General features: G+C 49.7%; 15 protein-coding genes across 15 annotated transcripts; 8 read left to right on the forward strand and 7 right to left on the reverse strand.

Annotated features, from left to right (window-relative positions):
• Window positions 1-711: 711 nt before the first annotated feature.
• Window positions 712-1,507, forward strand: N7471_004127 (Glutamine:fructose-6-phosphate amidotransferase; the record flags this gene model as incomplete). The annotated part of the gene is made up of 4 exons (XM_057276846.1): window positions 712-716; window positions 769-839; window positions 899-1,130; window positions 1,213-1,507. 4 exons carry the CDS (start codon window positions 712-714, stop codon window positions 1,505-1,507), a joined length of 603 nt encoding a protein of 200 aa, XP_057136456.1.
• A 51-nt stretch (window positions 1,508-1,558) lies between these two features.
• N7471_004128 (uncharacterized protein) lies at window positions 1,559-2,989 on the forward strand (the record flags this gene model as incomplete). The annotated part of the gene is made up of 1 exon (XM_057276847.1): window positions 1,559-2,989. One exon carries the CDS (start codon window positions 1,559-1,561, stop codon window positions 2,987-2,989), a length of 1,431 nt encoding a protein of 476 aa, XP_057136457.1.
• A 377-nt stretch (window positions 2,990-3,366) lies between these two features.
• On the forward strand, window positions 3,367-4,143 carry N7471_004129 (lumazine synthase RIB4; the record flags this gene model as incomplete). Its single annotated transcript, XM_057276848.1, has 3 exons — window positions 3,367-3,409; window positions 3,468-3,633; window positions 3,738-4,143. 3 exons carry the CDS (start codon window positions 3,367-3,369, stop codon window positions 4,141-4,143), a joined length of 615 nt encoding a protein of 204 aa, XP_057136458.1.
• Window positions 4,144-4,332: 189 nt separating this feature from the next.
• N7471_004130 (proteasome core particle subunit alpha 7) lies at window positions 4,333-5,541 on the reverse strand (the record flags this gene model as incomplete). Its single annotated transcript, XM_057276849.1, has 5 exons — window positions 4,333-4,659; window positions 4,720-5,046; window positions 5,173-5,331; window positions 5,403-5,468; window positions 5,539-5,541. The coding sequence occupies 5 exons, from the start codon at window positions 5,539-5,541 to the stop codon at window positions 4,333-4,335; spliced, it is 882 nt and encodes a 293-aa protein (XP_057136459.1).
• A 618-nt stretch (window positions 5,542-6,159) lies between these two features.
• N7471_004131 (uncharacterized protein) lies at window positions 6,160-6,967 on the forward strand (the record flags this gene model as incomplete). The annotated part of the gene is made up of 2 exons (XM_057276850.1): window positions 6,160-6,258; window positions 6,326-6,967. The coding sequence occupies 2 exons, from the start codon at window positions 6,160-6,162 to the stop codon at window positions 6,965-6,967; spliced, it is 741 nt and encodes a 246-aa protein (XP_057136460.1).
• A 594-nt stretch (window positions 6,968-7,561) lies between these two features.
• On the reverse strand, window positions 7,562-7,900 carry N7471_004132 (mating alpha-pheromone PpgA; the record flags this gene model as incomplete). Its single annotated transcript, XM_057276851.1, has 1 exon — window positions 7,562-7,900. One exon carries the CDS (start codon window positions 7,898-7,900, stop codon window positions 7,562-7,564), a length of 339 nt encoding a protein of 112 aa, XP_057136461.1.
• Window positions 7,901-8,729: 829 nt separating this feature from the next.
• Window positions 8,730-10,373, forward strand: N7471_004133 (isocitrate dehydrogenase (NAD(+)) IDH1; the record flags this gene model as incomplete). The annotated part of the gene is made up of 5 exons (XM_057276852.1): window positions 8,730-8,759; window positions 8,872-8,929; window positions 8,992-9,066; window positions 9,134-10,037; window positions 10,097-10,373. 5 exons carry the CDS (start codon window positions 8,730-8,732, stop codon window positions 10,182-10,184), a joined length of 1,155 nt encoding a protein of 384 aa, XP_057136462.1. The 3' UTR covers window positions 10,185-10,373.
• Window positions 10,374-10,724: 351 nt separating this feature from the next.
• N7471_004134 (18S rRNA methyltransferase BUD23) lies at window positions 10,725-11,716 on the reverse strand. The gene is made up of 2 exons (XM_057276853.1): window positions 11,678-11,716; window positions 10,725-11,600 (listed from the first exon to the last, which is right to left on the reverse strand). Exons 1-2 carry the CDS (start codon window positions 11,698-11,700, stop codon window positions 10,784-10,786), a joined length of 840 nt encoding a protein of 279 aa, XP_057136463.1. The 5' UTR covers window positions 11,701-11,716; the 3' UTR covers window positions 10,725-10,783.
• Window positions 11,717-11,909: 193 nt separating this feature from the next.
• Window positions 11,910-12,650, forward strand: N7471_004135 (uncharacterized protein; the record flags this gene model as incomplete). Its single annotated transcript, XM_057276854.1, has 2 exons — window positions 11,910-11,979; window positions 12,034-12,650. The coding sequence occupies 2 exons, from the start codon at window positions 11,910-11,912 to the stop codon at window positions 12,648-12,650; spliced, it is 687 nt and encodes a 228-aa protein (XP_057136464.1).
• Window positions 12,651-13,195: 545 nt separating this feature from the next.
• N7471_004136 (GTPase-activating protein BEM3) lies at window positions 13,196-17,339 on the reverse strand (the record flags this gene model as incomplete). The annotated part of the gene is made up of 3 exons (XM_057276855.1): window positions 13,196-13,221; window positions 13,281-13,886; window positions 13,940-17,339. The coding sequence occupies 3 exons, from the start codon at window positions 17,337-17,339 to the stop codon at window positions 13,196-13,198; spliced, it is 4,032 nt and encodes a 1,343-aa protein (XP_057136465.1).
• An 878-nt stretch (window positions 17,340-18,217) lies between these two features.
• N7471_004137 (mitochondrial distribution and morphology protein) lies at window positions 18,218-20,408 on the reverse strand (the record flags this gene model as incomplete). Its single annotated transcript, XM_057276856.1, has 3 exons — window positions 18,218-18,349; window positions 18,407-19,608; window positions 19,661-20,408. The coding sequence occupies 3 exons, from the start codon at window positions 20,406-20,408 to the stop codon at window positions 18,218-18,220; spliced, it is 2,082 nt and encodes a 693-aa protein (XP_057136466.1).
• A 235-nt stretch (window positions 20,409-20,643) lies between these two features.
• N7471_004138 (pre-rRNA-processing protein PNO1) lies at window positions 20,644-21,554 on the forward strand (the record flags this gene model as incomplete). Its single annotated transcript, XM_057276857.1, has 3 exons — window positions 20,644-20,746; window positions 20,800-21,446; window positions 21,498-21,554. The coding sequence occupies 3 exons, from the start codon at window positions 20,644-20,646 to the stop codon at window positions 21,552-21,554; spliced, it is 807 nt and encodes a 268-aa protein (XP_057136467.1).
• A 218-nt stretch (window positions 21,555-21,772) lies between these two features.
• prs3 (proteasome core particle subunit beta 6) lies at window positions 21,773-22,606 on the reverse strand (the record flags this gene model as incomplete). Its single annotated transcript, XM_057276858.1, has 2 exons — window positions 21,773-22,460; window positions 22,515-22,606. 2 exons carry the CDS (start codon window positions 22,604-22,606, stop codon window positions 21,773-21,775), a joined length of 780 nt encoding a protein of 259 aa, XP_057136468.1.
• Window positions 22,607-22,970: 364 nt separating this feature from the next.
• N7471_004140 (HCNGP domain-containing protein) lies at window positions 22,971-23,769 on the forward strand (the record flags this gene model as incomplete). The annotated part of the gene is made up of 3 exons (XM_057276859.1): window positions 22,971-23,045; window positions 23,101-23,149; window positions 23,216-23,769. The coding sequence occupies 3 exons, from the start codon at window positions 22,971-22,973 to the stop codon at window positions 23,767-23,769; spliced, it is 678 nt and encodes a 225-aa protein (XP_057136469.1).
• Window positions 23,770-24,194: 425 nt separating this feature from the next.
• Window positions 24,195-24,866, reverse strand: N7471_004141 (uncharacterized protein; the record flags this gene model as incomplete). Its single annotated transcript, XM_057276860.1, has 1 exon — window positions 24,195-24,866. The coding sequence occupies one exon, from the start codon at window positions 24,864-24,866 to the stop codon at window positions 24,195-24,197; it is 672 nt and encodes a 223-aa protein (XP_057136470.1).
• Window positions 24,867-24,907: the final 41 nt, after the last annotated feature.

Below are 24,907 nucleotides of genomic sequence, written 5' to 3' on the forward strand. Positions count from 1 at the left end.
TTTTTTCAGGGGATCTTCCCACTAAGGAATGTGCCGGGCCACTAAAAGATATAATTATAGATTTCCCCCCCCGTATGGTTTTTTTTGGGGGGACTTTTAAGAGCTCCGCCACTTTTTTGTTTCGCCTGATAGCTCCGATTTAGCGTGAATATATTTGGCCAAGATAGAAACCTAGCGAAGATCAGACCAATATATGACACCTGTCTGGGCAACCAAGTACTGAAGTTGCCAAGAAAAGGAGGAAAATAAAAAATGTATTATTTATTTACTCTGTACTATTATTGACACTACCTAGATACTAGTACTATTCACTATTCACCACAGCATTGTGATGTAAAATTTATTTAATATAGGTATCTTTTTTTTTTTCTGAAGTTAAAGGAAAATAAGAATGATAGAATAATAGAATAATATGTGTGCCAAGTGAGACATTCGATTCCCCTAACAACCAAAGTTGGTCCGAGCACACCCCTCATTGGATGAAAGCTTGCACAAAGTGAAAGAGCTAATAATAATCCGCCCCTCCCCCTACCCTACTCTGTTTCTTGCCCCCCCTCTATAAATACGAAACACCTGTGCCTTCCTTGCTTCTTTCTATCTCTTCTCCCCTCCTCTGCTACTTTTTAATCCTCCCCTTTACAATCCTCTCTCTACAATCTTTATTCTCTCAATACCATTGTTCTTTGCATTCACTTTTCGTTTTTGCCCATCATGTGGTAAGCTCTGGTCTACATTCCTCAATGGTTGATATACTCACAGTCTGTTCAGTGGAATTTTCGGCTACATCAACTACCTCGTGGAGAAGGACCGCAGGTTCATCATTGACACACTGCTTAATGGTGAGTGGCTAAAAGTTGCCCAAAGATTTTAACCTTTTGCTCACCGTTATTTCCCCCAGGCCTCTCCAGATTGGAGTACCGTGGCTACGACTCGGCTGGTATGGCCGTGGATGGCAACAAGAAAAATGAAGTCTGTGCATTCAAGGAAGTTGGCAAGGTGGCCAAGTTGAAGGAACTCATTGAGCAGAGCACATATGACATGACCAAGACCTTTGAGTCTCATGCTGGTATCTCTCACACCCGTTGGGCTACTCACGGTACCCCCTCCCGCCAAAACTGCCACCCCCACCGGTAAGTCCCCCAAAGTCGACGGAAAACATCATCCCCGGATCATTGAGAGAGATTCAGAAGCTAATTGAATTGGTGTTGATAGTTCCGATCCCAACTGGGAGTTCGCCGTCGTTCACAACGGTATCATCACCAACTATAAAGAATTGAAGGCTCTGCTGGAGACCAAGGGCTTCCGCTTCGAGACTGAGACTGATACCGAGTGCATCGCCAAGCTCGCCAAGTACCTCTACGACCAACACCCCGACATCGAATTCACAGTCCTGGCCAAGGCGGTCATCAAAGAGCTTGAGGGTGCCTTTGGTTTGCTGCTCAAGTCGGTCCACTACCCCCATGAGGTCATTGCGGCCCGTAAGGGTTCCCCCTGGTCATCGGTGTGAAGACCTCCAAGAAGATGAAGGTGGATTTCGTGGATGTTGAATATTCGGAAGATGGTGTCCTTTCCGCGGAGCAGGCCTCCCCAGAATGCGGCAGCCAAGAAGTCTGCCACAAGCCTCCTTGCCCCTCCCGACAAGTCTCTGCTGCACCGCTCCCAGTCTCGGGCATTCCTGTCCGACGATGGCATCCCCCAGCCCGTGGAGTTCTTCCTTTCTTCTGACCCATCTGCCATCGTGGAGCACACCAAGAAGGTGCTTTACCTGGAGGATGACGATATCGCCCACATCCACGAGGGACAGCTCAACATCCACCGTCTGACCAAGGATGATGGCACCTCCAACGTTCGTGCCATCCAGACCATTGAACTCGAATTGCAGGAGATCATGAAGGGCAAGTTCGATCACTTCATGCAGAAGGAAATCTTCGAGCAGCCCGAGTCTGTCGTCAACACTATGAGAGGTCGTCTGGATGTCGCCAACAAGAAGGTTACCCTCGGTGGTCTCCGTCAGTACATCTCGACTATCCGTCGCTGCCGACGAATCATCTTCATTGCCTGTGGAACTAGCTACCACTCATGCATGGCTGTGCGTGGTATCTTCGAAGAGCTCACTGAGATTCCTATCGCAGTCGAGCTCGCCTCCGACTTCCTTGACCGACAGGCCCCAGTGTTCCGTGATGACACCTGTGTGTTTGTCTCTCAGTCTGGAGAGACCGCTGATTCCCTGATGGCTCTTCGCTACTGTCTGGAACGTGGCGCCCTGACCGTTGGTTGTGTCAACGTTGTCGGATCTTCCATCTCTCTCCTGACCCACTGCGGTGTGCACATTAACGCTGGCCCCGAGATCGGTGTGGCCTCGACCAAGGCGTACACTTCTCAGTTTGTGGCTATGGTCATGTTCGCTTTGTCGCTGAGTGAAGATCGTGCCTCCAAGCAGGAGCGACGTGAGGAGATCATGGAGGGACTTGGACAGATCTCCGAGCAGTTCAAGCAGATCTTGAAGCTCAACGATCCGATCAAGGAGCTGTGTGCTAAGTTCTTCAAGAACCAGAAGAGCTTGCTGCTGTTGGGTCGTGGTGCTCAATTCCCCACTGCCCTTGAGGGTGCCCTTAAGATCAAGGAAATCTCATACCTCCACTGCGAAGCCGTCATGTCCGGTGAATTGAAGCACGGTGTTTTGGCTCTTGTTGACGAGAACCTTCCCATTATCATGATTCTCACCCGTGACAACCTGTTCACCAAGTCCTTGAACGCCTACCAGCAAGTCATTGCTCGTGGTGGTCGCCCCATTGTCATCTGCAACCATGATGACCCCGAGTTCTCGGATGCCCTGACCGAGAAGATCAACGTGCCCAAGACTGTGGATTGTCTTCAGGGTCTGCTCAATGTTATCCCATTGCAGCTTATCTCTTACTGGCTTGCCGTTGGCGAGGGACTGAATGTCGATTTCCCTCGTAACCTGGCCAAGTCGGTCACTGTCGAATAAATGTTTCTTTAGGGCAAGGTTAGACGATTCTTATGATCCGGTCATCTTTTTATCTTTAGGTGTTTTCAGCCTTCGGGACAATGGAATCTCGTTATGTTTTTTTTATTACTCATTGCCTACTACATGTAGTATTGTTTACCGTAAAGAGTCTGTGTCCAGCTTGTATAAACTGAACTGACCGTAGCTCCATCCCAGGCCAATTGCGCTCAATTGCCGTGGGTGATGACATTCCGCCTTCCCCCACCAAATGCGGGACCGAGGGATTTCGCCCCTCAAGCTCTTCTGATTCATAAACACTTGTGTCAAGCTCAATTCTCCCAATCCCCAAGGAAACAACATCATCTTTCTTTTCTCGGACTAATCCTCTATCTCAAAAAATGACTACTATCAAAGGCCCCGGCGCTGCCCAGACCCACGATGGTAAAAGCAAACACCAACCCTTGGAGAGACTCCCCAGCTAATACCGATTTTACAATAGGCTCTGGACTCCGCGTGGCGATCGTCCACGCCAGATGGAACACAGTGATCATCGAACAACTGGTATCAGGAGCGAAGAAGAACCTGCTAGCAGCTGGTGTGCTGGCGGAGAACATAACAGTCCAGACAGTTCCCGGCAGCTACGAGCTGCCTCTCGCAGTGCAACGGTGAGTGATGAGATCACATATGACATACAATATACAGTCTACCAGTATACAGTAGACTGTGTACTGTATCTGCCTCAATAGCTTTAACCAACACTCCTTCGCAGCCTCTACGCCGCCTCCCAGCTCCAGGCCAACTCCTCCGTCCAGGGCGTCAGTGCCACCGCTGACCTCCTGTCATCGCCCACTGCCGAGGTATCCAGCACTGCCAACCCCACAACCCCGAAGAAACCCTTCGATGCTATTATCGCCATTGGCGTCCTCATCAAGGGCGCTACCATGCACTTTGAATATATCGCTGACGCGGTCAGCCATGGGCTCATGCGCGTGCAGCTTGATTCGGGTGTCCCTGTCATCTTTGGATTGCTTACCGTTCTGACGGAAGAGCAGGGATTGGAACGGGCTGGTCTTGGAAAAGATAGTACTATGCACAACCACGGTGAGGACTGGGGTAGTGCTGCTGTGGAGTTGGGTCTCAAGCGGAGGGAGTGGGCTGAGGGCAAGATTTTGTAATTCTTGCGGTAAATTGGCAGATATCTGTTGTATCTTTTGAGGAGGGCTACGTTGGAACCCTCTAACATATTTGGTGTGGATTTTTGGAACTTAAATGACTTGGTCCTTGGTATATGGTTTTTCGTTGGAGTAAGAAAGGAAACACCTTCACAGAACCATAATTCTTTGGGAGAATAATCTATTACATGTTCACTCTTCCATCTGTTCACCTTGACCCTTGTCCTCCTCTTCTTCATCGTCCCCTTCCAGAGCCCGCTTCGCTGCTTTCTCTGCTTCCTCGAGGAGCTCCTTGGGCACTTCCTCATGGCGGCCCTTGGTCGGTCCATCGACCGAGCTGATCCACGTCATCTCGAGCTCGAAGTCCTTGTCCTTGCTGTCCTCATGGGCAACATAGATAATGCGGGCAGCTTCCTTCACACCATCTGCCAAAGACAGATTGCCCGAGGTCAGGTCTAGTTTCTCGAGTTCAGCTTTGGCGGCCTGTCGTCCCTTTCCAGTAGCAGCACCGTAGTAGCCCTACAAATTCTTGTCAGCATATCCAACCACATACACAGAGTTCAGCCAGTCACAACATACCCAATACAATCCACTAGGCTCGATCATGTATAGGCCAGGACCTCCGGCCTTGGCACCCTCGACCTTTCCACCGGAGCCAGTCTTGGGTCCATCGCCAACCTGTCCATCAACTGGAAGCTCCGCCTCGGTATCCCACCCGCCGACAATAGCAGTTACACCGAAGGGCCGTACACTGGAGTAGAGCGTGTACGCCTGCACATACCCACCCAAGCGATTAGCCAGCGCAGAGATCGGAATAGGACCTTTGTATGTGCCTCTCCAGGAGGAAGCCTCATCTCTAGCTCTGGAAACGAAGTGACGACCGTCGGGGACGAGTCCAGCGGATACCTGCATTGGTAGAAAGAAGCCAGATTAGCAACGGGGTATTTCGAAGTCTTCCTGATAGCATGGTTTCGATGAAAACGCATTGCGTTGGAAAGAGGCGATATGGATAAAACGGAAACAGGGTCTCACAATTCCGACATGGCGATCGACTGACGCGATTCTCTTGTTCGCGCCTGGCTTTAGGAGCTTGCTCGTGATGATCTTCTCCACTGCCAACACTACACCATCCTTGCATCTGATGCCGATGGCAGTGCCACCGTTCTCAACTGCCTTGACGGCATATTCGACCTAGATGGTATGGTCAGCAGCGTGAAGCTGGGTGCTGTGGCTCATCCATGAGCTGGGTTGTGTTTGGTTACCTGGAAATTCCGGCCGTCTGGCGAGAACACCGAGTTGGAGAGATCGTAGCCTGTGCCGATTGACGTCTGGATAATCACTCTGTTAGCTTGATTGGGATACAATATAGCACATTGTGGAGATCCGAAGCTGACTGACCATGATTTTGGTGACAATGCGATGCGGTGAGGTTCAAGAACAATAGACGTCACCGTGGGTAGGCCGGGCGATCGAAAGAGTTAATCTGTATATTGGACAGATAAGGGAAGAGGATGGCCGGTTTGGAGGGAGACTGTGGATAGGTAAGGTGAGGTTGGAAGCTCTGGGGATGATAACGGAGGTTCCTAGGCACTAAGCAGTGACGCTGTCGCGTCACGGGGTTGCCTGGCAGAGCTTCTAGTCACATGACCATTAAATACCTAATTGGTACTTTGGTTTGTATGTCTTCTCTACGAGCTTTGAGGGTACTACTTAAGTACCTTATAGTATTGAACATATTCTGGACACACCATGAACACACTATTGGCATATTATGGGCTCATTACGGTATATTCTAGGCATAATATGCAGTATAACATTTAAACATCTCCTAGTGGCCCCTCGGACTGCAGCCCAACCGAACAAGCACTTGGGCATCTTTGCCCCTCGATCTAAACAAAAGAGTCCACTCTCTAAATTCTTTCTCATATTCAGTTTTACAGAGAACAAACATTTGAATCGAGTTTTGACATTTTCCCATTCATTCCGATATTGTTGAACTATACAGAAATCCACCCCGCCATGTCTTCCTCGATCCTACATCAGTGCCCGCACTGCGGGCACGTCTCCGATATCTCAAATGCACTTGCAGCATTTATCGAGAACCCCCACTGTAAACAGGTAGCTTGTGCTCGTTCTTATCTTGTTATTCCAAGGGACCTGACCAGGAGTATATATATATATATAGTGCGGCATGTCTGCTTCCGAAAGCAACTCGAAAGTGCAAGACGAACTTTCAGCTCTATTTGATAGACAAATGAGTATGACACAGCTGCCTCCCGCCCCTAGAGAAACCATCGTACCATCCCAAGCACCAGAAATTGCATACAGCATTACCCAACACTACCACCACTCGGCCCACAGAGTCGCCCAGCACACAGACCAACCTTCAAGCACTGATGTTCTGAGGTATCACGGTCTTGATCCAAATGCCCTTACTTCGGATCAGCTTGCGCTCTTTGAAAACGCCGATGCAGAACAGAGAGAACGGTTGATTCAAACATGGCAGCTCTACTCGCAGTTTGGAAATGAAGCCAGTGCTGCTGGCGACTTTGCTATGCATGATTCTGCTATGGATGACAGTGCAGATGGAAATGCCTATGCTGATGCTGAACCGTACATGGTATCGGGCTACGAGAACGTTGCCAATCAAGCCTCTCATCTCCCGAAAGAGCCCACCACTGGTGAAACCTATGTTGGCTCAAAGGATCCGGTGTATCAAGGTCAGCAATGGTGGGAGCTGACAAAAGCTGGTCCGATGGAATCAACCTATGGTGAATTTGAAGAGATGAGACGATATTACCCTAGCTGTGGTGTATACCACCATTAGTTCCATCAGAGTAGATCTATTGGAACGAATTCCTTTTGTATATATTTACTTTCCCTATCGTTTTTGTCCATGCCGCCCCTTCGCCTCTATATACCCCGACCAGTATAAAGGAAACATACCAGCTAGATACTATAACCTCTCAAGCCCCTCAAGCCTAAGGAAAACCTGCCAAATCTAGCGGCCACTGAGCTGACCAGAACATCTTGGGCTTTTGGGATTTCGAATTGAAATGATGTGTTCAAAAGGGGATGGAATTCTTCGATTCTAGATACATATTTCTTTGAGTAATGATCCATCAAACCCCACAATTCGAATGTTGATTTGACCAGAAATCAATGCCATGACCAACGGAGAAGATAAAAGAGTGTTCGCCATTGGCATTTGCATAAAGCAATCCATCATATGCCAACTGGGCTTCCATAAACTTTCATATCGAAAAAGTAGTCGATGGTGTGCATATCGGTAATTGAAAAGAGAGCTATCGAGAAATCTCCATCGATACATGCAGCACCACGGAATTCAAAGTAAAGGAGACACTGGGAAAAGTCAGTCAATTGATTCCATGCATAGTATAGCTAAAACTGTAGCTTGCCTTTACTCGTCATCCTCCTCGAGAGCAGCCATGGCATAAGCGAGAGCGTCGCTGGTACGCTTGACCTCCTCGGCGGCATCGGCGGCACGCTTGGCTTTGTAGCAGCCTTGGCCAATGTGGCCACACCACTTCTGAAGGACAAGGGGCAAGTTCTTGGCCATGGCCTCGGCGAGAGCATCAGCAGAGCGCTTGACATCGACGGAGGCATCAGCAGTTCGCTTGCAGCCCTGACCGATGTGGCCACACCACTTAGGGAGAGTGTCGCTGGGACCTCTAGCGGTAGCGGCGGCCTGGACGGTGCCAGCAGCGAGAACGGCGACGACGACGGAGGTGAACTTCATCTTGATGGTTGAGGGAGAAACCGGGGGTTTGGAATTGGCAAGTTACTTTGAAGAACGAAGGATAGAGGCTGAGAAAGCTCGATGATTGAGATGTCTGGAGAAAAGAAGATCGAGAAGATGAACTGCAATGAAGTTTATATATTCGCGAAGATCAGGGATCATCACTGGTTCAATAGCAGTCTCCTTATTGAGAAGAGCATGTTGGGCATGGGTTCGAAGAACTCGTTGCTCTGAATAGAGGCATGATGTCCTGAATAGAGTTCTTTGTCGATCGACATCAGCCCGAATAGAGGTGCTGTTCGAGATCGCCCGTTCTCAATAGGGTTCTTATTGACGGATGCCAGCTTGCCACTCCAATAAGGAACTCAGGTCTCGTATAGAGAGGGTCTAGGGCAAGCCATCCTCCCGAATGCTTTGACAGATAAGTAGGCTAGTAAACCAAGTTAATTGAGCTAGAGTATGTTAGTTAAGATCGTGGATATCTTTTTTTGTTCGAGTTGACCACTGAGCTCAGGGTGTGTGACATTCGAGGACCAGAAGAGGATGTGAATAGGAATTGGCGAAAGAAATTGTACTTTTGAGGGGTAAATGAATAAGACTGCCGAGTTAATGAGAGTTTCATTGTTTCATTGTGTTGAGTTGTATAGTCTCCAGGGTTGTCCACCAGGTCCAGTGATCCTTTGAGATAAGATCGGGCCGGCGCTAACCACATGTTGAATGCCGAGCCCATCCGGAGCCTTTTTTTCCCGTTTTCATATTCCCTTTTCCAACCCCCTCTCCTTTTGGTGATCTGTGATTCTTCCCCTTTGTTTCAATCTCCAATCCCAAAATGTTCTCTAGAACGGCACAGCCTGCTCGGGTAAGTTTTTCCCCATTTTTGCTTTTTCCAGGTTTCCGTGTTTCCGCGATTTCAGTCCTTTCCCAAGGCAAGTTGGAGGCGGCTTTAGCTAACCTGTCCTTGCTCACTATAGACTCTGCTCCGCAGTGCTTCCGGAGCTTCATCTCTCGGTCGCTCTATTCCCGCCAGAAGTACGCCAATTGATCTTCCCTGACGAGTCTCGAAATACGCCCCCGCTAACGAATTTGCGCAGCCTTCGCCAGTGTTCAGTCGGACATCTTCAAGCCCACTAAGTATGGTGGCAAGTACACCGTGACCCTCATCCCTGGTATGCCTCACATATTTTGCGCCTTCCCTGCTTCCATAGCGCATGCTCTGGACTAACACTCGACAAGGTGACGGTATCGGTGCTGAGGTCGCCGAATCGGTCAAGACCATCTTCAAGGCCGACAACGTTCCCATTGAGTGGGAGCAGGTCGATGTTAGCGGTGTCGACGCCGGTAACAAGCACTCCGAGGAGCTTTTCCGCGAGTCCCTGGCTTCCCTCAAGCGCAACAAGCTCGGTCTGAAGGGTATCCTCCACACTCCTATTGAGCGCTCGGGCCACCAGTCCTTCAACGTTGCTCTGCGCCAGGAGCTGGACATCTACGCCTCCATCTCTCTGATCAAGAACATCCCCGGTTACGAGACTCGCCACAAGAATGTCGACCTCTGCATCATCCGTGAGAACACCGAGGGAGAGTACTCCGGCCTCGAGCACCAGTCCGTTAACGGCGTTGTCGAGTCCCTGAAGATCATCACCCGCGCCAAGTCCGAGCGTATCGCCAAGTTCGCTTTCAGCTTCGCCCTTGCCAACAACCGCAAGAAGGTTACCTGCATTCACAAGGCCAACATCATGAAGTTGGCCGATGGTCTCTTCCGCAGTACATTCCACAAGGTCGCTGAGGACTACCCCACCCTGGAGGTGAACGACATGATTGTGGACAACGCTTCCATGCAGGCTGTGTCCCGTCCCCAGCAGTTTGACGTTATGGTCATGCCTAACCTTTACGGTGGCATTCTGTCCAACGTTGGCGCCGCCCTCGTTGGTGGACCTGGTGTTGTTCCCGGTTGCAACATGGGCCGTGATGTTGCTGTCTTCGAGCCTGGCTGCCGTCACGTCGGTCTTGACATCAAGGGCAAGGATCAGGCCAACCCCAGTGCTATGATCCTGTCTGGCTCCATGCTCCTGCGCCACCTTGGTCTCGATGACCACGCCAACCGCATTTCCAAGGCTGTCTACGATGTTATCGGTGAAGGGTGAGTGAACACCAATACCCTTATGAAAAATGACCGAGTTGCTGACTTTCTTCTTTTAGCCGCACTATGACCCGCGATATGGGTGGTCAGGCTACCACTCACGAGTTCACCCGGGCTGTTTTGGACAAGATGGAGGCGTCTCTGTAAATTTTGGAATCCCGCGCGCTCCAATATACCTACCGCTACGATTGAGGATGCTGCCTGCTGATTCTTGGAATGTGTTTTGCACATGAATTGGTCGGTGTGGTCCTCATTTGATGTATTATCTTTCCTTTCCATTTAGCTCGAAACGTTCCCCGGTTATAGCAATAGACAATTTTTCTTTTGTGATCATAACGTGGACATTCATTGCATTAATAGTTGGGTATAAACATCAAAGAAGGCCATGAATCTTCAATGGGCCAACTTCATATCACGGTGCCCAGAAGGTAAAGAGCTCAACCTTCAAACCTCCAACCCATTGCGAGGCCTCTAGCAGGCACCTCACAATCGACTCACTTGATGAGTCGAACATGTAGGTGACAGCCATGAGCATCCCTCGACATGACTATGTGAACAGGTTCCGATTCAGGCATATGGATAACGCCCAAGGGAATGCGCATACACAGACAGAATGGGTGAAAGTTATGTACTCGAGGGGGAATGACTTGAACACTCTTTCCATCCAGGCTTTTCTCCTTTTTTGTTTCTCTTTTATCGAATCCACCAAAGACGCCCGGCGGTGCCCGTAAACAAAAGCAGTTCAATCAGAAAGCGATTCGTCGTTTGCGGCCAGTGTATTTCGAGCTCGCCTTAACGACCTTGCCCTTCTTCGCCATCTGCTCCTTTTTGTTCATAATCCAAGCCTTATCGCCCTTCCTCGGCGCACGAGCATTATTGATCTCCGTAGCCTTGCGTCTCGCATCCAAGACATTAACATCATCCATGCCATTCACAACACCAGTAATATCACCAGGCAGACCACCACCACCAACAGTCAGAACCAGATACAACTTGCTGCTCTTAGTCCCGGGGTCATCTTCAAGGATACCCGCACCAAAGCCCGCTTTGATAGCAGCTCCACTGATCATACTCCGCTGGACATCGTTTTTCGGGTAGAACTGACACACCGCACGTCCACCCCGACGAAGACTGGCATACAGACCTTCGAAGAAGCGTCGCAGACGACCTTCAGGACTGACGTCGCTCGATTCCGCATTGCACAGCCATTGGATTGCACTGATGCTGATTGCGGCGTCGAATGTGCCCGGTCGGAAGGGTACGCCCTGGCCTATGTCGGCAAGGAATAGATCGCCTTCTACTTCGCGTTGTAAAGCCACGTCCAGCATGCTAGGTGAAATATCCATCCCGATCCAGGTGTGCGGGCCGCCTTCTTCGGGTGACACTTCGGACAGCATTTCGCCCGAGAGTCCGGAGCCGCAGCCGAGGTCGAGGATGAAGGAGGGGGATTTTAGGTCGAGGAGTTCCAGTGCGCGACTGGTCATGCTGGCTTGGATGTTGCGGATTCGCGAGGACTTTGTATACTTTCGCGATTCATTGTCGTTGTAGAACAGGTCCGGAGGGCTGGAGTTTTCGAGATGTGAGGTTAGTTTTTTTTCCTTCTTCTTTAAGATCTGTGGAGAAGGGTCAGGCGGTCATACAGGATATCTTCAGGGCGTGACATGGTGTGTGGTATTGAATGTGCAAGTTGCGTTGTAAGTTGAAGTTTAGAAATTCATTAAATTATTTTTGGTGGTGCTGCCTGAGGCATCCGTACCCCAAAACGTCCACGTTTCTCCGATTGCATCTCGAATCTCTCTCTCTGAGGCTGATTGCCTCCTGCATTACTTTGCAACTTATCACCGCTCGACAGCTCTGTATTTACTGGGCGTCATGTGGATTCTACCGCTAGTCGGATATTTCGGGGTGGTTGTCGGGTTTGCCTTTCTCACCTTGGCCATAGGTATGTTGACATGGAATCCTAACAACAATGAAAAAGCTGACTTTGAAACTCCAGCTTCGGGACTCTACTATCTATCCGAGCTCGTGGAAGAACACACGGTTCTTGCCCGCCGTGTGTTGACCCGTATGATCTACGGCATCGTCGCGATACAAGTCCTACTTATGATAATTGACCGTTTCCCTGTGTCATTGTCTCTACTGAGCATTGGTTCGCACATGGTCTACGCCAGCAATCTGCGCCGATTCCCCATCGTCAAACTATCCGATCCTCTTTTCCTCCTCTCCTGCCTTCTAGTTGGTCTCAACCACTGGCTATGGTTCCGCCATTTCTCGAAGCCTTTGCCTCCGTCGAACAACTGGCGTCAACCGTATGGAGTCAATTACGACGAGATGCCCTCTTTCTCTGAAGTGGCTTCATACTTTGGGCTGTGCGTTTGGCTCGTTCCATTTGCTCTGTTTGTTAGTTTGAGCGCGGGGGAAAACGTGTTGCCAAGCATGGGCTCTGAGTACGTCACCGGGGGACGTGCCAATCCCACTGGCCTAGGTCCCTCTGTTGGCAAGTCTAAGAACAAGGGAATGGCAAAGGCCTTGGTGGATGGCACCCGAGATTGGACCAGGGAGACCGGTGAACTCTTGGGTCTCTGGAGAGGAGAAAGTACAAAACGATTCTGAGTGAGCCAGGCCACGGGAATTGATGTTACATATAGATGAAATGAAATTGTATTCTGCCATCACAAATCGTGTAAATTGTAAAAAAATAAATCGGCAAAATGTGCCAGCCTCCATATCGCGTAACCGTGGACCACCAAATTTCCAGATAAATAAGAGCAGATAATGATATATGGACATCGAGTCCTGATGGAAGTGCTGAAATATGGGGGAGAGAAATGAAAAGGCGAAGAATAAGGAGAAAAAAAAAGAGAAAGAAAAAGAAAGAAGGGGGTATAACGACGGTCAAAAGTTGCTGACCATGGCATGGGAACTCTCAACTCCAAGATGGACAACCCATCAAATTTGGTGTGCAATCGCATCTTGATTACCATTATCATTAAAACATTCCCTCGCGACTTTGATGGCTGAGATTGCCAAGTGGGTTAAGTCATCATTCTGCAGTCGTGCAAGTCGTAATTTTTCCGGACAAGAGCGGCATGACCACTGGGACAGTCCAGAATCAGAAAGGCGTTGGGAAAAAAGACCAATGAGAAGCGAATTATAATTCACTTGCCCTGGTAGAAGGAAGGATCTTCATGGACAGTATAGATTAGTAAAGGCTCTGAGAATCTTCTTGTGCTTGGGTCTTACCATCCATAAAGAGCATTGAACTCTCCCGTCGCTTCGTCTTTGCTGAGCGAGTATCTTCCGAGTTAGTCCCCAACATGCCATTCAAAGAATGATACGAAGCGCCGGCACCCGAAGGTTGGTTGTACTGCTCATGTCTAGACGACGTCGATTGGTCATAGCTAGGTTGCATTGGGGTGAAACCAGTATCGTAGTGTGTTCTGGGGCCTTCGGAAGGACCGTTCACATCACCAGTGTTTCGGAACGAAGTCTGCTGGTACGAAGGTGTAGGGAGATCTGAGAACATTTGATGACGTGGTGAACGAATATCATCGGGCGAGAGTGTGTTTTCAACAGTCAGTTCCGTAGCCGGCTTGGCAAAGCTTGAATCAGTATCGCCAAAGATGCTGTCGTAGTCCGTGAGGAACATCGAGAATACCGGCGCCGGAATATTGAGAGTTGGGGCAAAGACAATGCCCACGTTCCTGACCGTCATCTTGTTCACATCGGAATTGTTCACAATCTCGATCAAGAACTGCGATAGAGCTCGTAGTAATGCGAGATTGGGCCTAGGCAACCTATGCACTAGAGAGTTGAAGGCAGCGACCTTCTTTTGGCGATCGTCAAGTTCTTTTCAGTCTGGTTAGCAGGAGAAAATAATATAACACCGAATGTGTACATACCGAGAACGCGAAGGAAGTCCAAATGAAGCTCCCGGGTCAAGACTGTCGTCGGAAGCTCTCGAAGGTATTGCTTGAAGAGAGAAGCCACAGCATGGATGTCGTAATACTGATCTCCAGACACGAAATCAACATCACCTTCAGTGTTGAAACGTTCTTTCAAAGCTTTGATCACCACATTAGAACCGCTTAGACGGAAAATTCCTTCCTCCAAAGCTGCTTCCTTGGCATGGAGATATTCAATGCAGCGATAAACCACCGCTGGCAGCTCCACATCAATGCCTGGCGGTCCACAATCTTGTACGGCCTCTGCCAAGGGTATACCGAATACAGGCCTAACAGGACCTGTCCTCTCAACATTGTTGCTTGCTACTAATGTATCGCTGCTGGCCTGGTTGGCAAGATCGAAAGAGGACCTGGTGCGGAAACCCCAGATACTGCGTTTCTTCTCTTTCGTTGATGTCTTTGCCTTGTTTCCCCAGGCTTCCACGTCCTGGATGACTGTGCCGTTTGTGGGCCTAGATATCAGTCTGGGAGACTGCATTGGTTGATCGGGAGAAGACATGTTCATGTCCCTGAATTCTGTCGACAATGCCGCCGGAAGTCGTGGGGATCGGGGAGCTTGCTCAAGGGTGGAACCAATAGTCGGAGGATCAGCTTGCACTGCGTCCTCAAAGCTGAAACCCTGCACAGAGCCTCCTAGATCCTGGTCGGGACTATCAACTCCTCGGCCGGATCTCTTGCTTCCGTTGTTAAATATTTTAGACTTGGCATCGGCTCCGGAGAGTAGTTGCTTTTGCTGCGATTGGAGTTCATCTTGAGACTGAGGCTGACTTTTGGAAGATACACTGCCACGTCCCTCATTCTCGGAAGAAGCATTCTCAACATATTCCATGAGAGCATCGACCCATGTATCGCGCTCCTCGTCGCTCTCGGCGCAAAGAACATGCCGGACAAGTGCCGAAGAATCCTTTTTCTTCGGTTCCAAAACCAAAAATGCATGGCGATACTGGTTGTCAGAGTCTTCCTCGCCCCCAGGAGGTGAAGCATTCTCGGTGGATTTTGGCGATTGCTTGCCGATCTGGGCATGGTGAAGTTTTATAGTACCCATGTGCGGACCACCCGGAGATTCGTAGTATCTCAGTTCGGGTCCATCGAGAACAAAATATCTCGCTTTCCAACCACCAAAATTCTTGCCTCGTTTGGTCAAGTAACCTTCCTTTTGAGGTTTTCCGTCTGGTCCACGTGGCATATCGGGCCTGGTCTGGGTGAGACCTTTCAGCAGACTTGTCTCGTCGTCTCGAGGCTCAATGGCATCACTTGTCAAAAATTGGCAGAGAGCTAGCGCGGCATTCTCGTCCATTGGCGTGTCCAAAAGTCTGTCGAAGTACGCATTCAGTGCGGCACGTCTCAAGTCAACCTTAGCGGGGGAGTGTCCGCTGAAAATACTTCTATCCGGCAACTTTCCGGAGAACGGAGAAGTTTGTCGGACTTTTTGATCCAGCTGTGGCAAAGCACCGATGACCTTTTCAACTCGCCATAGCTCTGACATCTCTGACCGAAGGATCACACTGAGGGTAAAAACAGGCTCCTCGTCCAGGGGCCTGGACACCATATAGCTATTCCGAGAAGGACGAAGCCGCGACGAAGATACTCTGACTTGAACCAGAGGAAGGGCATTCGGAGGCAAAAGTAGGCCCTGGTATTCATCGGACATCAATCCTCGGTAGATTTGATTGTCGGGGAAATTTGCAGATCTCGGGCTGTCAATCATGACTGTGGGATCAATTGATGGAATAGGACCATTGGGACGTCCTGAAGGGATGGGAGCAAAGCCCGTGGGGTGGTTGGCCATTCTTGGCGAGAGCGGCAATCCTGGAGCCTGATACCCGGCTGCCATGGAAGTAGACATGTCTCGTGGCATGCGAGGCATGGGGGAATTAATAGGTCTATCTTCTGGTCTCGGGCTCAAAGGCAGTCCAGGGCTCATGGGCATGGCAGCGATAGAGCGCCCATTAAAGGACGAAGCGGGAGGGGGCCGCGAGCCTAAAAGCGACCCCAGTGAGTTAGAATCACCCACATTCGGCGGTGATCTCGTAGAAAGCTCCCTTGGGACCGTTCCTGGGCTACACGTTGCTGTATCCCGGGAGGTGTGCGAGGACTCTGCCTGAGGCGGTCCCACAGAACCGGTAGACCCAATCATATCCATCTGTAGCGCAGCTTCGCGGTCCTGGTCGTCCTGCTCTCTTGTCTTTCGCCGCCCACGGCCCGCACTCGGAATACCATTTATATCCTGGGCATCGCCGTAATCGGAACCGGAATCGGAATCGGAAGCCGAGGATGCCCTTTTATTATCTGCTTGTCGTAGATTCAGAGGCGCAGGCGGTGGTTTGCGATTTGGGTGCGGAAACCTGCTCTTTCCGTCTCCTACTGGAGATGGGATATCTGTGGCAGAGACTGGGCTTGTGGTGTTTTCGAAGCCCCGCCGAGAGGCTTCAGATGGTGGGACAATCGATGGCTGGTCAGGTTTGCGCGACACATTCTCTTTGTCGCTGCTCGGTGCGGCTACAGAGGCCAAGGGCTCGGCGACGGGTAATGGGGGGGCGTCTTGTATATCTTTAAGCTTCTTGCGATATTTTTCCTTCTCTTGGAAAGCACGCTCTAGATCCTTATTAAGGCCGAGGATTAAAGTCCTTTGTTTGTCAACCAATTTCCAAAGTTGCGCATTCTGAGAGGCCGCTTGGTATTTCTCTTTCAACAGGTGCACGATCACAGCCTCGGCTGATCCCGCGGCATTGATGAGATTGTTAATGTCAGTTGAACTCAGAGCATTGACATCAAAGGCCGATCTCTGAGAGGTGGAGGACAGGGATGAAATAGCAGAGTCAATCGACGAGGTGCGAGGCATGGCACGATTGGGTGTGCGATCTCCCGGCATCGAGCGTATAGAGCTGACGGAGGAAGAGGCAGATCGATCGGGCTCTGGCGCACGGGATGGTTTCGGCATATTGCTTTCGCCAGGTCGGCCGCTGACATTCCCCGATTCCGTTCCTACCATTTCTGGCGATTGCGACAGACTCTGGCCAGTGCTGAAGGGTGGCGCAGGGTATGGTGCATTGGCCACGCGAGTGATTGGCGACCGATTCTGGGAGGAAGAAGGGTTGGATTTCGGAGATAGGGGACTCTGGGATGCTGTAGACCCGTCCACACGGTACGATTGAGGTAAAGAACTTGTATGTAACGGGGAAGGTGTGATATGTCGAGAACCAGGAGCAGGTCCGGGGCGTTGATCAGATCGAGCTAAATAATCCCGCGGGATGAGGCCGTTATTGACGGGGTAGCCGGACTGATTCTGAGACGAAGTTTGCGAGCTTTCATCGTTCTCTCGCGGGACTTGCGACATGGCTGTAGGAATCGAGACTCATCAGAGGGGTCACGTTCGGGGGGCGACACGAGGCGAAGGCCCAGGGGGCAAAAGCGCGGAACCCCGGAAGCTGAAGCTTAAGCGCCAGGGAGGAAAAAGAGGAGTCTTGTTAACCGATCACCGATTGGAAAGAGAATCACGGTAAAAGTACTCCCTGGTGGCACAGAGAATGGGAGTCGAGAGGGTGAGAGAGCTTAAGAAAGTAAAGTGGGGTTGGAAAAAGGGGGCGAGCTAATAAGAATAATAACAACTAATAAATAAGATAAATATAAAAGAAACTGGATGGAACAATCTCAGTACTTTTGAAGAAAAGAGAAGAGGAGAGGAAGATCATTTAGGATGTGCTGGTATGCAGAACTGATCCCTTTCAATCTCCCGTCTCCAGGGAGTTACCTAAGAGAGTAAGAGTACCTACTAAGTACCTAGTATCATGACCATGATATTCTCTTTCTTTCAGTCTTTCTTTTCTTTTCTTTTCTTATATGTATTAAATAGTGTATTGCGTATAATGGCCCTTTACAAACACTATAAAAGGGGACAAGGATATGTATATAGACAGTTTGTAGTACAAAGCCGTCCCAGCATTCGGCACAACTGCGGGTGGAACCAGAGCGATATGAAAGTGATCTAGAACTATTGGAAGTTGGTGATTGGAATGTTTCAAATGTCCAGGGCAATACCTGGAACTCGTCTCACAGTTGGACTGGTTTGAGTTCTGTTTCCTAGTTGGGTTGAGATGGATTCTATCTTGAAAAATGACCTAGACTCCTGTAAATGCGACCGCAATGACTATAATACAGACCAAATATGAAAAAGAAAGAAAAAGAGCCAGTCAAACGAGGTACAGAATAGTACAATTAGGCGATGTTTCCAGCCATGCCCATGAAAATAGCCTGGGCGGCCAACTGAAGGGACCAAAATCCGACTTTCTTGAACCGCCTTTTCCGGGCTTGGTCATCCACGACATCTCGGGCAAACGCGTCGTAGGTCTGGAGAGATTATCAGCAATGATCGGGTATTGTAGGACACAAAGAAAGGGTACTCACTGCAGCTGACAGGTCATCCATCAGGCCACTGTCAAAGACGGTCCAGCTTCCATCAAAATCTCCAACGCGCTTGACTAAGCGGCAATTGACGGGAATAAAAGTGCGCTTGGAGTTGATATAGGCAACGATGGGACGGATCAGCGCGTTGTTGATGTAAGAAAGGTCCCGGGTGAAGATAGGCACGACAGCCCGAACGTTGTTGAGGTGCACGCGCATATCCATGGCGAGGAAACGTCGATCTTCAGTCTCTGATTCTGGACTGGAGGACGAAGATACAGGCTCCGGGTAACGATTAGTGGTAACAGTGGTTTCCAACCGATCATAGAAATCGACCATCACCTTGGCCAAGCTCTCATCGTTTTCTGCAGGTAACATGATGTCGGCCACAATATCTACAGTCCCTTCGTGAATCCAGGAGAAAGGGCCCTGAACACCGCGGTTGAGATGGTCGACATTGAGTCCGTCGACTCGAATCCTGTTATGTTTCTTCCACGGGCTTCGCTTGCCATCTTCTTCTGCTGCGCTACCCTGCCGGATACCCGTGAATCCATGGGTTTGACGAGCGTGGATTGTGAACAAAGAGTTGTCGTAAGACCCAGACATCATGTTGGCGGAGAGGAAATCGTAGAAGAGCCATTGTTTCCGCAACTGAGGGAGGTCGCATGAGAATATGCTCACGGAGAAGGGACGGAAGTTGTCCGGTTGGTAAATGGTGACAAGCAGATCATGCATCTTGAAAGAGTCGATCTCAAAGTCACCGGGAGTATGCTCATGGCGGTAGGATTTAGGATCCAAGTCCTCCTCCGGCCAGTAAACATGGCGGCGGTCGACAACACCCCGTATGCCTTTGACCTCGACATCATGAAGTGGGCCCTTTCCATTAAGCCACTTAGTAAATGATAATGTCACGTTGACCGTCTCGATCGACAAATCAAATTGTGTGTAGTTAGTATCTTCCTCTTCATCAGATACTACCTGGGAATCTTCGAATCCGGTGTCACCCCGAGCTGCGGCTGCGGCTGCCGCAGACCCTGGCGAGCCCTTACTGACATGACCTGTGCCTTGGCCTGGCCGCTTCGACACAAATACATTCTTGAAGGTGATGACGCCATTTTTCCATTTGGGCACGATTGCAGATTCAAAAACAACCTTGACTCCAGAAGACTTGGTGAGATAGTTGCCCACCCAGCCTGCCAATGTTTCTGTTCAAGCACATTAATATCCAGACCTTACTGCAACAAAAAGTGGACGTACCTTGAGCAAAGACTGTGTTGATCGCAAGGATCAGAAGCGAGAAGAAAGTGGTAGTTCCCACGACGACCCAGACGATGTGGCCCAGCAAAACCCACGAGAACAGGGCTGCTATCTCATCCAAATTGTAAGGACGAACACTTCTTATAGAAAACCACTTGAATCGTACTTTGAGGCGTGACCAGAACCCAGTTGCTGCGGCCAAAAGTTCCTCCTTGGTTGGCCGATGTAGGTGAGGCATATGTGATAAGCGATCCATTAATTGACGATTGTTTGTTGCTGAATGTTGAGTATCTTGGGATGGTTTGGGTTGTGAATCTGTAGTTGATGTATCTTTGGCGGATTGGCCGAGTTTCTGGGTATGTTCATTTTCGTTGCGTTCATGAGTGTCTTGAGAAGCTTCTTTCCCGCGTCGATGGTCGTTCGAGGTATGTAAAGTTCGCTTCCAGACATACTGGGCGGCAATTTTGGGAGAGGAGATGATGCATGCTGCAGTAGTGTCCGCAGCAGTCGAGGTAGGCGAGACGCCAAGGACGAAGAAGCCACCAGAAGCGAATCTTTTGGTGAAACGGGTGGGTTTCGTTGGGAGTGTCGAGATGCGTCGCGAGTGATTTGAAAGAGATGAATCGAGGAATAATCTTGAGCTATAAGCGTCGGGGACCGATACGCGATTTATTCGTATGCGACCAAGAAACGGATTTGCTGTATCCCAGATATGGGCGTACAGCCGGCGTCCCAGATTGGCAGACATCTTTGTCTTTACATCCTGGACATGGATGAAAAACCCGACAAGAAATTAGGACAGACACACTGTATCATGAACAGCACTTGACTTGTTGACAAGATGCTTCCAAGCTTTCGAGAGTTGCAAGGAACCCGGATGAAATCATCGGAGTTTGTCATGTTTGCATCAAAAAATTCCCTTCCGCCCACACTTCATTTTTCCGTGAGGGGGGAACTGATTAAATTTTGCGATAACAGATTTTATGAAAAAAAAACTTCACTCTTTAAGCAACACAATGTCGGCACCTACAGCTATTCGCCAGCCAGAGCAGGCCCTAGGGTTTCAGCCTGAGACCATCTCTCATGGTTAGTACTCGATCTGATCTGCAAAAATCCTCTTCTTAGCTAACAATCAATAGATCAGGATCAGGATGATGAAGTTTTGATCGATGTACAAGCCATGAACGAGGGCACTCCGATTAACCCCGTCGCCGAGACTGCGGAGGACAGCGAAATGCGCATCGACGAGGAAGGTCGCCCCGTCTTCACCCCGGCCAAAGACGTCGCTACGGCATATCGGATCGAAACACGAAAGGTGCCTGTCCCACCGCACCGTATGACCCCGCTCAAAGCGAGCTGGGCCAAGATCTGCCCTCCTATCGTCGAGCACCTCAAGTTGCAAGTGCGAATGAACATCAAAACCCGATCAGTCGAATTGCGAACCTCCAAGTTTACCAACGATGTGGGAGCTCTGCAAAAAGGTGCTGATTTCGTCAAGGCCTTCACTCTTGGCTTCGATCTCGATGATGCCATTGCCCTTCTCCGACTCGATGATCTGTACATCCAAACTTTCGAGATCAAGGATGTGAAGACTCTGAACGGAGAACATCTTGGTCGTGCCATTGGACGTATTGCAGGCAAGGATGGAAAGACCAAGTTTGCGATCGAAAACGCCAGTCGGACACGAGTGGTACTCGCAGACCAGAAGATTCACATTCTGGGTGGATTCAAGAACATTCACATTGCCCGAGAGGCAATTGTCAGCTTGATTTTGGGTAGCCCTCCGGTAAGTCTTGATCGTATAAATCACCAAAGGAATTTTTCTAACACAAAACAGGGCAAGGTTTATGGCAACCTTCGGACCGTCGCCTCGCGTATGAAGGAACGCTTCTGATTCCACGACTCATTTATCTTATCCGGCATGGTGTGGGCGTTCAGGTGCATCGGGTTTTTACGCAGTCTTCTTTTTTTTGACCTTAGAGGCTTGACGACGTATAACGTAAAGATATCAATTCATGGAAATTTCATTCATCTCGATTATGTTTGTGATCAACTGATCAGAAAAGAGCCCCGCGCCCGATAAGAAGGCCATGATCTACCATGTCCTATACTCTAATCCTGCTTCAGGGCGTGGAACACCTCCTCAATTCCTTCCCGGGTAACAATCACCATTTGCAAACCATCACCAACCTCGATATGTCTCTCCACGGCACTTGTAAAGGCATCCTGTACAAGCTTCTTGGCCGTTTCCTTGTCCAGAGCCTCAGCCTTTTTGGGCACAAGGGCATGTCCTTCTCCACTTCCGGGGATGTATTGGTTCTTGGAGTTGACTTGGTTGTCCAGGAAAGGCATGATCAAGCTGGATGCCGCACCGGCAGCACGGCACTGTTCCCGCTCGTAAGAACCCACCGGGTCGTAGCTGTACAAAGCTCCCACGCCTTCCTCATCCAGACCAGCCAAAATAGCATGTACGTAGTACGGGAAGAATCGCTTCTCGTAGAGGATGGTCGACAATCGCTGTGCACATGCTCCCACTGACATGGATTTCCCATGTTGGTACTTGTACATCTTCACCACGGTGTCCAGCTTTTCCTTGAGAGCGTTTCCATCCGCGGCGAAACCAACAACGGAAAGAATGATAGTAGCTCCCTCGCCGGTCTCATCATCGCCGCCGATCTTGAAGACTTTGGGGACCATGCGGGAGTTGATATTGTAGCCTGATGTGGAACGAGTGTCGCCGGCGAGGATAGCGAAATCAGCACCCGTGATGCCGAGGGTGGAACCGCCATTATCGGTGTAACTAGTGTAACTGTTAGCCAATGTTCCTGCCCAGTATGATCAAGTTGTTTCTTACGGGTAGAACGAATGTTGTTTGACATTAGCGGATGTTGGCTCAGAGAAGGAGTATCCGATAGTCCCAGACTGGTTACCCATGAGCGACGTCATTTTCTGGGAGATGGAGCTTGATCGGGAGAAAATATCACAACGGCAGCTTGATAAAAAAAGATTAAAGCGTTGAATGTAGAAGATTCTCGAGATTGGGGAGTTCTGGAAGATGGAGAGCAAAGAAGCTGGGTGTCTGACGCGATGCGGTAGCTGCCTTCTGATTAGGTAAGAAATACCCAAGCTCTCGGGGAGCCCTGGAGGGCTGTCTCGATAGTTACTCTCGGCACCTCATTTATTCCTCGACGTTAGGTTTGACATACTCTGATTCCAAAGATAAAACTCTCCATATATCTGGGTCTTATTCCAGTGTCTTCTCGATATTCTTCAGTCTCATCGCTTATACCTAGACACAAACCGCGACGTGATGCTTAATCTTGGTGACTATGAAAGCAGCAGTGGGGATGAGGTAGAGCACAAGGGTCCTTCACCCAATTCTCAGGTATTTTGAGCCCCGAAAGAGTAACACTAAACAACTGCTGATTCCGAAGTAACAGCGTAACAAGGATATTCCACCTACAACCTCACAAGCTGGCCGGAACGAAGGTAACATGCCTCTTAATTCTCCGGGGACCAGTAAGCTTCAAGGGTTGTCGCTGACAATTCATCCAGATCATAAACCGTCCCACCAACAACCGAAAGAGACACGCTTTCACATTGCCACCGATTCAGTCCCAGAAGGACCTGTCCTTGGCCCCGCTTCTGTCGACATGACGCCCCTCTCGGAGGACAAGCATTCGACAAGCGGACGCTCATCTCCATTTTCGGCTTCACGAGGACTTGTTCAAGACCTCACTCTCCCCCCGATTCCCAATTTAGACATACCACCATCACCTCCCGGGTCTCCCAACCCAGCCGCGAACGCGAAATTTGAGCATTTCCTCTTGCTCAAAAAGCAAGGCGTACACTTCAACGCAAAACTGGCCAGCTCGTCGTCGCTCAAGAATCCAAGCTTGCTGAAGAAGATGATGGAACATGCCGGGATCAATGATCAATCACAATATGACACATCGCTACCAGCCGACTTATGGAATCCCGCCAATCTGCCCAAATGGGGTTTCAAAGAAGAGCTCTTGAAAACCCAACAAGATTTCCGTAAACAATCGGAGGAGAAAAAGGCATCGGGCCAGCGAAGCTCGGTTGATTTTGTCACTGGATCTGCCTGAGGATTCATTCAGCGGCAGCCAAACCGAGAAAGCCAACCCTATAGTATGCCAGATCTCGAATGGCAGGGCTGAATGGCCTCCGGTGCATCAATTCTTTAGGGAAATGCGGGAATTCAAAACCATGACCTGAAAGGGTGGCTCCGGCACATAACCTGAATGCTTCAAACACTCAGTGACGCAGTAGTTGCCTGCCCAACAAGGGAACTTCCGTTCTGGTACTCTACATTCAAGAAAGGACTCTTCTATCCTCGTTCAAACTCAAAGACTATGTGCCCGTCTCGGAGAAACATACTGGTGGTATATCCAATGACTCTAGAAAGAGTCCTGGAAAGAGGACCAACGATACCCTCTCAATTGACATAGCGCACCCTTGGACTCGTGTATATTATCATACTTGTGGATCATACATTGCAACAATGCTTGTTTCAACCTCCGCCGCCACCACCGGATGAACTCTGTCTGCGCCGCCTCGCCTTCTCATACAAACTTAAACAAGAAACCAACACCATTCGATCAAAGTCCTCTCCGTATTCCACTCTGATTTGAAGTTTCCCACCTCTGCCCAGTCTCGAACCTGAAAATACGCCCAGAACCTGCTCGGTGTGCTCATCCACGAGCTTATAGTTTCTGCCGGTCCATTTAGACGGTGCTGAATTTTCAACGCCCAGGGTCCGTGTTCGCTTCCACAGGAATGACCGCCTCCCGCTCTGAGTTTGATCAGATCCACATTGGACTGTCATTTCGAAGCGGTATTTTGGTTTGTGGATGAGTTCCTTGGTCATGTCCTCCCACTGGACGGCGTTCACATCGTCGGGGTTCCCAATGCCTATCTTGTAATCACCGGATGACTTCAAAAATTTGGAGACGGCCACAATTGGGGCCCGGGTGCTTGTACCAGCGTGTAGAATAAGGTCGGGCTTGTTGGGAGTGAACATGGATATTTCGCCGTAAAACAGAGGCTGATCATCTGCCGAGTTGATGTCGTAGTGTCGGTGGAAGAGCCGGTTGGTGATATTATACACGCGTGAAGAGCCATTGTCGTCAATGGGAGGCGCAGATGCCGTTGACCCAGCACGACTTGAATCCGGAGAAGACATCAGATTTTCCAGGAAAACCCTGAATATCCAAAGGTTATCAA

This window comes from Penicillium samsonianum (assembly GCF_028829775.1).
Source record: "Penicillium samsonianum strain IBT 33392 chromosome Unknown utg000003l_segment0_segment0, whole genome shotgun sequence".
Classification (NCBI taxonomy): Eukaryota; Fungi; Ascomycota; class Eurotiomycetes; order Eurotiales; family Aspergillaceae; genus Penicillium; species Penicillium samsonianum.

What these genes read in the sequence shown, in the direction of transcription:
- N7471_004134 (XM_057276853.1), bottom strand. Translation starts at nt 11,700, where the DNA reads ATGTCACGCCCTGAAGATATCCT. An exon ending in TCACGCCCTGAAGATATCCT is followed by an intron (nt 11,601 to 11,677) that starts GTATGACCGCCT and finishes CGAAAACTCCAG; the next exon opens with CCCTCCGGACCTGTTCTACA.